This window comes from Globicephala melas, chromosome 3, assembly GCF_963455315.2.
Source record: "Globicephala melas chromosome 3, mGloMel1.2, whole genome shotgun sequence".
In the NCBI taxonomy this organism is placed as follows: Eukaryota; Metazoa; Chordata; class Mammalia; order Artiodactyla; family Delphinidae; genus Globicephala; species Globicephala melas.
Window position 1 is genome coordinate 112,750,778 of NC_083316.1, and position 11,221 is coordinate 112,761,998.

General features: G+C 39.4%; 1 protein-coding gene across 2 annotated transcripts; it reads right to left on the reverse strand.

Annotated features, from left to right (window-relative positions):
* Positions 1 to 496: 496 nt before the first annotated feature.
* Positions 497 to 8,507, reverse strand: LECT2 (leukocyte cell derived chemotaxin 2). Of its 2 annotated transcripts, none has more exons than XM_030869919.2 (4): positions 8,462 to 8,507; positions 6,704 to 6,799; positions 5,089 to 5,235; positions 497 to 663 (listed from the first exon to the last, which is right to left on the reverse strand). In XM_030869919.2, the coding sequence occupies exons 1-4, from the start codon at positions 8,505 to 8,507 to the stop codon at positions 497 to 499; spliced, it is 456 nt and encodes a 151-aa protein (XP_030725779.2). The 2 variants fall into 2 exon arrangements, with proteins under 2 accessions (XP_030725779.2, XP_060151448.1); XM_060295465.1 differs by having other exon boundaries at positions 5,089 to 5,225; positions 6,703 to 6,799.
* Between the last annotated feature and the right edge of the window lie 2,714 nt (positions 8,508 to 11,221).

The window sequence follows — 11,221 nt, forward strand, 5'->3', positions numbered from 1 at the left end:
GCCAACTCTGTCTTATCCGTGTAAACCCCTCACCCTCCAAGCACTTTGACAGACCTAAGGCTATTGCTGAAATTCTTTACTACCTTAACTCAAAAGAAGCCTCCAGTTTATTCACCTAATATTTGTCAGGTTTATGTGTCTAGCATTGTACAAGACTCTATTCTTGTACCCTAAAAACACTTCAGGCTTTTTCTTATTTTGAAGCAGAAAGCTAGTGGGACCAGTTTGAATTCATATGTTTATTTATCTTACGTATTGAGGACTGAGTAATCTTTAAGAAAAAAGACACCCCAAATCCCAAAGATTACAGGTCAGACCTGAGAGATTAATTGACCCTCAAAACATCAAAGTGACAACGAGTTGAAACCAACGTGCTTTTTTCTTTCTTGCATTCATCACGTTTCTATTTGAACACAGGTTTCTTGAAAAGCAGAATATGCAGCCAGGTTTAAGAAGATGGCTCTCTCTTTAGAAGATCTGGTTATTTGTCTTCCATTTATAGGTACACAGTAGGATCACTCAGGTCACAGTTTTCAACGTGTGCGTGAGATTGTATGCCAGGATAAACTTTCTGCAAGGGCAATAGAGTGCCCAGTTTTTCTCCCTTCTTGATAGAACCTTTATATTTAATTGGCTTAATGTAGAACACTTTAATACAGAAACCTAAAAGAAAAGAAGTAGTAAAACTATTCATTATCTGGGTTTTAGCAGCCTTGAATCAGAAATTGTAAAAGAAAAAAAAAAGCCAGAAATGAATTAAAAAATACAAAAAGAAAAGGTTGATTAAACTCAATGAGGGAGTAGAAGAAAATGACAGAATCATATCAGAAATGAAGATTAAAATTACAAGATGCCTAAGGAAGAATGGACTCAAATGAGTATTTTAAAAGGCATTGAAGAATAGCAGCAAAACACCAGGTAACTGAGAAAATTGACCCAGAACTATGTCAACTCCAAGACAGATTCCAATAAAACTATTAGACTTTAAAGACTAAGAAAAATGGAAATAACAGGCACACGAATACAAATCTTTTTAAATATCAAAAGAAAAATTTAAAACAAAGAAGACCCATCACATAGAGAAATAGAGATAATACCATTATAATACCATAATTACAACATAAAATAATGACAGTGTTTGGACCAAATATATGAGTTGTATCTATAAATGTTAATTCATATAGTAAAAAGATTTTCCTATTGGCTTGGAAAGCAAAATGCAATTCTGTGCTGTATACAATAAAACAGTAATTGAAAAAGGCTAAAAATTCAGGACTGGAAAAGATTTGCCCTGTAAATGGAAGGAAAAAGGATTATGATCCTGTTACCAGAGAGTGAAATTCAGGCCAAAACGCATTGAAACAAGACAAAGGAGGACAATGTATAATGCTAAATCCAATGAAGATATAATTATCCATGCAGTAAATAACACAGAAACCATCTATATAAAGGAGAGAATACAGGAGGTACAAGGATATATGGATAGAAACCCAGTAGTGACAGAAGACTTCAACACACTTGCATCAGTGAAAACAGGTCAAGTGGGCAGAAAACATAAGTAAGCCTATAGAATTGTCCTGTCCAACACAGTAGCTGCTACCCACATGTGGCTAGTCAGTGCTTGAAATAGCTAATCTGAATTAGATGTGCTTTAAGTATAAGATACACACTGGGGGCTTCCCTGGTGGCGCAGTGGTTGAGAGTCCGCCTGCCAATGCAGGGGACGCGGGTTCGTGCCCCGGTCTAGGAAGATCCCACATGCCGCGGAGCGGCTGGGCCTGTGAGCCATGGCCGCTGAGCCTGCGCGTCCAGAGCCTGTGCTCCGAAACAGGAGAGGCCACAACAGTGAGAGGCCCACGTACCGCCAAAAAAAAAAAAAAAAAAGATACACACTGGATTTTGAAGACAGTACTCCCCAAAAAGTAAAATATTACTAATTTTTATATTAATTGCATTTTGAAATAATAATTTGGAGGTATTAAGTTAAATATGTTAAAATTAATTTCACTGTTTCTTTTTACTTAATATGATTACTGAAAAGTTAAGATTGCGTATGTGGCTTTTATTATACTTCTGTTGGACAGTACTGCTATAGAAGATCTATGGAAAATTAATAAGTTGCATTTTATGTACATATATTAAACAAAAATATGTGCAAGACCTCTACATTGATACTAATACAACTCTAATTAAGTTACTAATACAACAGTGTAAGAAGACCTAAATAAATGGAAGATTTAACAAGTTCATTGATTGGATGACTTTCATTACTTTTAAGATATCAGTTCTTCTCAGTTTGATCCTGTATGATGAATGCAAACCCAAAGTCCCAGCAAGATTTTTGGTGGAAATTGACAAACGGATTCTGTAATTTATTTGGTAATGCAAATAACCCAAGAATTGCCAAGACAATCTGAAAGAAGATCAAAGTTGGAAGATTTATACTATTTATATCAAGATGTATTTTAAAGCTATGGTAATTAAGACAGTGCAGTATTTGTGGAAGATTGACAAACTGGCCAGTGAAACACAATAGAAGGACCATAAACAGACCTATGTATATTCAGACCCTGATCTATGACAAGAGATACTGCCGTGCGGTAAGGAAAAAATGGTCTTGGCAAGTTAATGGTACTGAGTCAGATGTCGATATGGGGGGAAATTTTGATCCCTATCTCATTCCTTATACAAAAACCAATTCCAGATGGATTATAAATCTAAGTATGAACGATGAAGCAATAAAGCTTGTACACAGAAACATAGGGACAATACCTTTATGACTAGGGTGGGCAAATGTGTCTTAAAACGGGTAATAAAAATGCGTCAAAGGTAAGGGAAAATATTACTAAATTGGACTGCATTAAAAATAAGAATTTTTGTTTATTAAAAAACACTAGAAAAGTGAAAAGGAACCCATAAAGTGGGAGAAGATACTTACAATACATATATTGGACAAAGGACTCATCCAAAAGACACAAAAAGCTCCCACATACCAATAAGAAAAAGGCAAAAAAGCCAGGGCAAAATACATGAATAGGCACTTTGCGAAAGACAATATCCATGTTATCAATAAATATGAGAAGGGGCTGAGTATCATTAGCCATCCTGGAAATGCAAATTAAATTTAAGTGAGATACCGTTACATACTCATCAGAATGGCTGAAATGAGAAAGGCAGCTAGATAACACCAAGTATTGTGTATGGAGCAACTGGAACTTTCATACACTCCTGTTGGGGCTGTGAATTGGTACCACTACTTTGGGAGACTGGGTGGCAGTACCTTCTAGCACTGCAGATACATATACCAAGTAACCCAGCAACTCCACTCCTCCAGCGTTCTGCCAGTTGCTGAGTATATTGATTCCAGTTATGCATTCTGGTACCGGCGAAATTACCACAGGGTGGATATGTGGATGCACTAGGTCAACTGTAAGATGGACCCTAGGAAAAAACTATGTTGATCACCTGACCCTAGAAGCCCCTAGTCTGATGGATGGACTACAGTGGCTTGGGTCTTTAGGAATTACTGTCAGTTTTGAGCGAGTCTCTTCTTCCCCAGTATACAGTCATCCTGCTAAAAGGCTGCAGGTCCTTTTGGGGATGGCTAGAAGTAAGGGTTACAGTATAAATTTTTGGCATTGTAATAGGGCCCTTCCTCAGAAGTACTCAGCCTCCCTTTCATTCAAGGGGCTCTGGGGCTGTGAACTGGCTCAAGTCTGGGAATGGGTGGATGGTGTTGGGAGGAAGGTTTTGAGGCCCAGTATTGTCATGATTGAAGTCAGAATTTTGTTCATCAGACCTAGAGTGTTTCCATTTATACAAATCAAATAAGGCTTTAGTAGGCTGCCCATGTATTCAGTTCTAGGTCACCATGATTAACTAGACAATGCCACAGGTCTCTGCTTCTGATGTATCTGATTACTGCTTCAGCTCTTCTCCCTGTTGGATAACCATGCCAGCCTTGGCTTCTAAGTGGACTCCATTCAATGGCAGTAGTTCCTCTTGTCATTTCAGGCCTAGAGAGGATAGCCACCAGATAGCTCCTCAAGGATGTGGGCTCCCTCACAAAATGTTTCTCACAGCCTTAGTGAGAGGAGTGTCTTCCGGATCCACTCCCAACAGGAATGCATGTTTATGTTAATGAAAAGAAATGTACAGAAAGTTCATAGCAGCATTTTCATAATCGCCTGAAACTGGATACTGCCCAGATGTCCGTTTAGAGAAGAATGATTAAATAGGTGAAGATATATGCATACAATGGAATGCTCTACATCGATAAGGATGAAGGGACTTAAACTACATGCAAAAACATGAATGAATCTCACAAACCTTACGTGGAGTGAAAGAAGCCCCACTCGAAAGACTGCATGCTGTTTAATTCTATTTAAATCATTTTCAGAAACAGGCAAAGCTAATGTGCGGTGGGATAGTCATCACCCTTGCTGGGAGTTATGACTAAAAGGTAGCACGAGGGGTCTTTGAACTGCTGCTGATATTCTTTTTCTTGATCTGATGTAACCAACAGGCTACACAGATGCGCTTGCTTTGTGACAGTTCATGGAGCTGGCCATTTTTGCTTTGTGCACTTTGCTGTGTGTATGTTCTACGTCAATCCAGTTAAAACAACCAAACAATAAGCCCAGCACCTGGAGTACCAGGAGGCCCAGCTTTACCTAGAACATAGAGTGTTTGAAAATAGTTCACATCAACTCTTGCAGAGATGCCAACATTTTCGAATTGTGGGATTTTGGTGAATGAAAGCGTCTGTTCGTTACAGTTAATACTGCAATGCTGAAAGTGATTTTGCTTGTAGATTGTTAAGCAAAGCCACGTGGGCCTCAGGAAGAAAGCCCTTCAGTCAACTATAGAGTTAGGTGGGGAGTGTATGCATAAAGAAGATGACTTCAGGGAAAGTGGTGGAACATCTGAAAATGCAAGGGCTGCTTTAGTTTGGTACTCTTTGTCCTTTAGGTCCTAGGTTTTGTCACTTTGAAGGAAGAATGAAACGTCTTTGTATAGAATACGCATTAAATAAATAAGCATCAGACATCTCCAGTATGTGCTCCAGGTATATACACCACCCCTTACCTCTTCCAGAGATCCGAACACCATTATTGATGGCATTTTTGTTTTTATAAGGTTTCTCCTGGCCCACAATCATTCCGGTGAAAGGTGCATACGCAGTAGATCCATCCGAGCACAAGACATCCACACCCCGGTGAAGCCTATGATTTCCAGGATGTAAATAAGAATGAACAGACTGAGGAACTGCCCTGGGAATTTTATTGCCCAGGAACATGGTGTTAGCCCACTGTTCCCAGACCAGGGAATCAAAAGTTGAAGCTGCTGGAACGTGTTGGAATGTCCCAGGTTTCCTCACTCTGTTTACCCAATTTTCACCTCCTTCTCTGCAGGTTGTAATAACGATGTTATAAAGGTTAAAATGTTTAACATAGTAAAACACAGGAAGCCTTTAAAAATGTTAGCCATTATTATTATATGGCATTTTGGGGAAATGAGGCAATCCGTGTAAGTAAATTTTATAGATAACTGCATCTTGACCCCTGCAAGACCACTTAGAAAAGAGATGACTTTTTATGGGAACCTATGATAAAAAATCATATGTTACCCTAGTCTTATTTTTCTCCCAGTCATCCATAAGTCATTATAAACATCATTTATTGTGTATGGTTTTAATATAGTGAGTGATACCTCCTGCATTTATTAAAGTGTGTGGAGCACAAACACAAAATGATCCCAGGTTGTGAGATTTCTTGTCGTCTCCACCAGTCCTCACTGTTGACACTATGCCAGTTCTCCACCAGCCTCTTCTCCCTTCTAATAGTCTACCTGAAAGTCAGATTCACTAGGACTGTTAGCATTATGTGTAAAGCAACATTGAGCAGATTCCAGGTGAGGAGCCAGTAAGTTACTGTATGAGTCAAGTGCATAAAGTTTAGGGTATGAACTAATTGAGTCTTAATTTTGGCAATTCAGCGGCCATTTCCCCCTATGTCCTGTCTCTTAGCCCTATACCAGGTATGTGAGGTTGCTTTGTAAGTAGTATCTGTGTGAGAGTTGTTCTGTGATTAGGATGGAGATCAGTGATACAGTTGGACACATGGCTATTTCATCAGAAAGTGGCACTCCCAAGATAGTACTGTGCACTGTTGAAAGTTCACATGTGTGTCTCTCACTGTCTGGAAGAGATTACCTGCTTAGGGCCAGCCTCGGTTGTTCACCTCCCAGAGCCTGGGTCAGTAACACCATGGTTTGATGGGAAGAGGATCCAAAAGCCTGAATTCTAGTCCAGCCTTCACCACCTCCAACTGTGTTTGGCAAGTCCCTTAACCCTTTGGTGCCCCAGTTCAAGTTCCTCATCTATAAAATGGGACAGTAATGTTTGGCTTCCACCTTGGAAAAGCCAGGTAAGATGAGTCAACGTGTGAAAACATTGAGAGAAAACACTGCTCTCCTCTCTCTTGCCCTTGTTCAATGCTCTGTTCCTAATTCAGAGCGCAGAGTTGACGCCCTGTTCTTGGAAGTTGCTCCACACGTGGTAATGTAACTGGTTATATCTCTGAATTTTCCTGCTGTCGGAAGGGAGAAGATGGTGAGCACTTGAAGAAACTTCGGGCAAGGACACTAAGCAAAGAGGTTACGAGCCCAAAGAGGATATGGTTATGTGTGAAACCCTGTTACCTTTGAGCCGTGTACTGGCCACAGCCGTGCCTGTCACATGTCCTGATCTCATTGGAAGACTTGCCAGCACATATAGTAGCCCATGGCCCAGCCAGTGCTAAAAAGGAGAAACAGGAGAAGCACATTTCCTGACCACATATTCCCAATCTCTGCTATCCTTGTGTCTCCCAGTAGATTGAAAAATTCTGTTTTCACTATACTTTCTCTCTAATTTTTCTGTAGTTTAAGGGGTGGGCTTCCTTTAACTCCTGATTCAGCTATAAAATGGGCTTTTCCCCTGGTCACGGAAGTCTGTTTTATGACATGTGGAGTATTTGTGTGTTTCTTTATAAGCATTTACCTTTATCATTATAGTTTGTTTCAGATTATTCATTAAACAGTGGTATAGGGCTTCTCTGGTGGCGCAGTGGTTGAGAGTCCGCCTGCTGATGCAGGGGACACCGGTTCGTGCCCCGGTCCGGGAGGATCCCACATGCCACGGAGCGGCTGGGCCCGTGAGCCATGGCCGCTGAGCCTGTGCGTCCGGAGCCTGTGCTCTGCAACGGGAGGCCACAACAGTGAGAGGCCCGTGTACCGCAAAACAAACAAACAAACAAAAAAAAACAGTGGTATAGATTGCACTTTTCAAATTTTTTTTTGCTCATGACTTGGTATGGGGACCACTATGTTTAGCTTAAACAAAATAAACAGCATGGCTCAAACAAATAATTCTAGAAATTCTTTAGTTACTTTAGTAACTTTGAAATGTTCTTTATTGCTAGTCTTCATAATCAAATCCAAGAAAATGTTTGAATTAAAGCAGAAGCAAACTCTGCACTATAGCAAAGTTTATTTAACAGGAAATAAATCTCTTTCATATTTGCAAACATAGAAGAGGAGATTCTTAGAAATAAGAACATGTCAAACTAATTTAGCCTAGAGTGGAGTGAGAATAGAAAGTAGGGAAGGGAGTAAAACAGTTATTTAAAAAATTATGAAGCAGTAAAACATGGAGGAGCGCGCTGGCTCTCTTTGTGTATTTTGTGCAAACTTCGTTTTTAGTGCGACTTCTCTTTAATAGAGTAGGCACTTGATAAATGTTTATTTGAATTAAATTTCCTGGATTTCCAATTGTTAACGTTCACAGAGAGATGCGTTAAGAAACTCGTCCTTTTACTTCAGGACAGACTAACCAAAGTAAAAGCAAGAATCTGCTAATTTGGTTGTTGATTTTATTTAAAGATATTTTGCTATTCATTAATATATGTGCTATGAAGAGAAGCTACAGAATATGGCCATTAAGCATATTCTTGAATATATCTCTAAAAGGTGGGTTTCATAAGTCTTATACCTTGGAGCCAAGCTTCAGATCTCTTTGGCAACTAATATATAGCCTTCAGAATTGAGACATATATTAGACAGTTTATTAATTTATTCATTTTCTCTTGTGCTGTGGCAGTTCCCCTTGTCCTAATCCGTACTAGTCTCTGTATCAGTTTTATAAATCAGATTCTTATACAAACTTTATTTTCTAATTTTGTTCCGATTAAGTCCTAGACTAAGACGGAAAGACTTTTCTGTTTCTCTCATGAAAGAAACAGAACATTCAGGTGGAAATCATTGAGGACCACCCCCTCCCCCGTGTATCCTTCCTGTTCCACTTTTAATAACCAAATAGACAAGTTTCTGTTGTGATTATGATGTTAATGACTTTTAAATCTATCCTTGAAATTAGTTTTCAAAAGTCAGCCAAGATGGTAAAATTGTAATTTTGACTTACCGGGTGAAATCAAAACAGCCAGAAGGAGGACTCCTGTGGGAAGCATTTGGCTTTGGTCTCCCTTAGGATGCTTCTTCCTCTGATACTTAGGATTGCCCCTATGCTCTCTTGGAAGAATACTCAAGTTTGAATTAGTATTTTCTAGCTATTTAGCCTTAGAATGCTGCATCTCTCATATCATTGTTATGAGACACACAAAAGAAATATGAGAACGGGGGGAATCAGATTCTGATATTCCATGGATAGCTGTTCGGCTCACATGTAGGACCTATGTAAAAGCTTTTGTTCTGAGGGAGTTAACTTTATTGGAAATGCTGACTAAATATTAACAGAAAGTGATAAGGCTGGGTGAGGAGTGACTCTTTCCTGGGCTGTGACTGGTGGGAGAATATCCTGTGAAAAATTGAATGCTTAGTACTATCTTCTAGAAGATCTACCTTTCATTTCCTGGGTAGGACATATTTCAGAAAAGACCATTAATAATGTATGACCCTCTATAACATATTCTTTAGTATATATCCCTTGGGTTTTTTTGGATCATCAGTTCAATTTCATCTGTGTAATGTTTGCAAATAATTTTACTATTTTGATAAAATTATATTTTTTTCCTTTAAATGTTTGCTTGTTTGTAACAATGTTACAAAATTAACAACATCCAAAGTATCCATAAGTAGAGGAAAAGATGACTTAGGATATCGTCATACAATGGAGTATAATAATAACATTTGGAATATAATTTAACAGTTCAAATGAAGGCAGTCTGTATGTTTTAAAACAGCTAGATCTACTGTTGAACACTTGTGAATAAAAAAGCTACGTTTAAAATGTTATACACAGAATTAAACTTAACCACTTACTAAATTTTGAAAGCAAGTGTATTATCTTTGTGAATAGCTGCATGTATAGTAAAAATACAAAAATGTGCGCAAACTAACTCTAGGATAATAGCTGCCTCTGAGGAGGGAGGGAAATAGAATTGTGGAAGGATATGCAAAGTGCTTAAACTCTAAAATACTTTATAAAAAAGAAAAAGATCAGAAGCAACTATGTTAAAACGTTAACTTATTAATTACTGAAGGTCAATACATGGGTATTTGTTATATTATTCTCTTTACTTTTCTGTATATTCCAAACATGTATTAGCACCTCCGCCTTTTTATGCTTAATATTAATTGAGGCCCTGGAATTTGCTATGGAAACGTCCCTATTTAAGTAATTTGTCAGGGTCTGCAGGAGACTGAGATTGTGGCCCTGGTTCTTCACCCCTCCCTGCATCAGTGCCCTTGCTGTGTCTCACTGGGGGCAGAGGAGCTTTCCCGACCTTCGATTTGTAGTTCAGTGATATGACTTGCTTTGACCAATAAAACGAAGCAGAAGTGGCAATGTGTCCGTAGAGCCTGAGTCCTACAGGGTCTGTGTCTTTCCATTTGCCTTCTTGTGTTCTGCCATCGCTGTGAGGAGAGCGTTCCCAGACTCACCTGCTGGCCTCAGGAAGAGAATGCAGGTCACGTTGGAGCAGTCACCCTAGCCAAGTCAGCCCCCTGAAGCCAGCCTAGCACGCCCCACAAATGTGTGAGCAAGAATAACTGGTTGTCATTTGAAGCGGGTGAGTTCTGGGATGGTATGTTAAGTAGCAGTAACTAAACAATACCAGTTAGAGTATATTCCACTTCTTACTTCACACACAGTCTCTCAAGGAGGCATCTCGTGTGTAAAGTGCGGACTGCCTATGCATTTACTATATCAAAGAACTTGAGTCTCTGTACTAGAGGAAAAACAGTGCCAGCAAATCCAAATTTTTTTTTTTTCCTTTGGGTTGCGTTCTATTTGGTTTAAACATGTATGTATTTTAATCCATCAAAACGTAAAATCAAACACATATTCACATAAAATGTATAAATGTGTGGATTTGTGGGATGGTGTCTGGCAACAGTATCACAAACCATAAGGTGATACTATTAAGTCCAAATATGCTTTTTCTTTCTTGGGATCTCTAAGAACAAAAGTGAGGAATTAACATACGGAATTGGGCTGGTGTTTTTAACTATAGTGCCGTGCACTGTGTAGTGCAGCGTATGTGTCAGGCACTCTGCTCACTGCTTATCTTATTTCATTCTCACTAGAGCCGAGGACAGAGGAGGGCTGTGTCTCCCAGGAACGGGCCTACCTTAGTATCCTCCCTCCGATGCAGTCATTGGTGGGGAGCAGCCAGGTGGAGGCATGGTCTTTGGTGCAAATGAGGTGTTGATTTCAAAGCACAGAAGCTGGGGACCTTGGTCAATTACGCTCCCTAGGGGAGGCCCTGGGAGCAGCATTTTCACGGCCACCAGCTCCACGTTGCAGTAATTTTCAGAGCAGTTTTAAAAATACAGGCTTCGTCATTAATTTTCACACACGGTGTTGATGATGTTACTACCAGCCCTATTTTGAGGATAATGTTCGTGAAGGTGGGAAGTGTGAGATTTGAAAATCCCAAGGAAATGAGAATTAGATCCCAGTTTTCTCCAAAATCCATATTTTACCACCTGCATCATAGTGCTTGTTCAAAAGAGCAACTGTCCCTCAGTCAGAATCTTAATTTCCAGCTGAATATCCTAAGAGCCCTAGCTCACTGATTGCAGAGTGAGGACCTCGAAAAGCTGAAATTGGGATGAAAATATTAACAGTAGCAATAACGGCAGCCCGCAGTTACTGAGTGCTTGCTGTTTGCTAAGTGGATCATTTTATTCACGCCTTTGAGTTGTAGGTACTATTGTAATT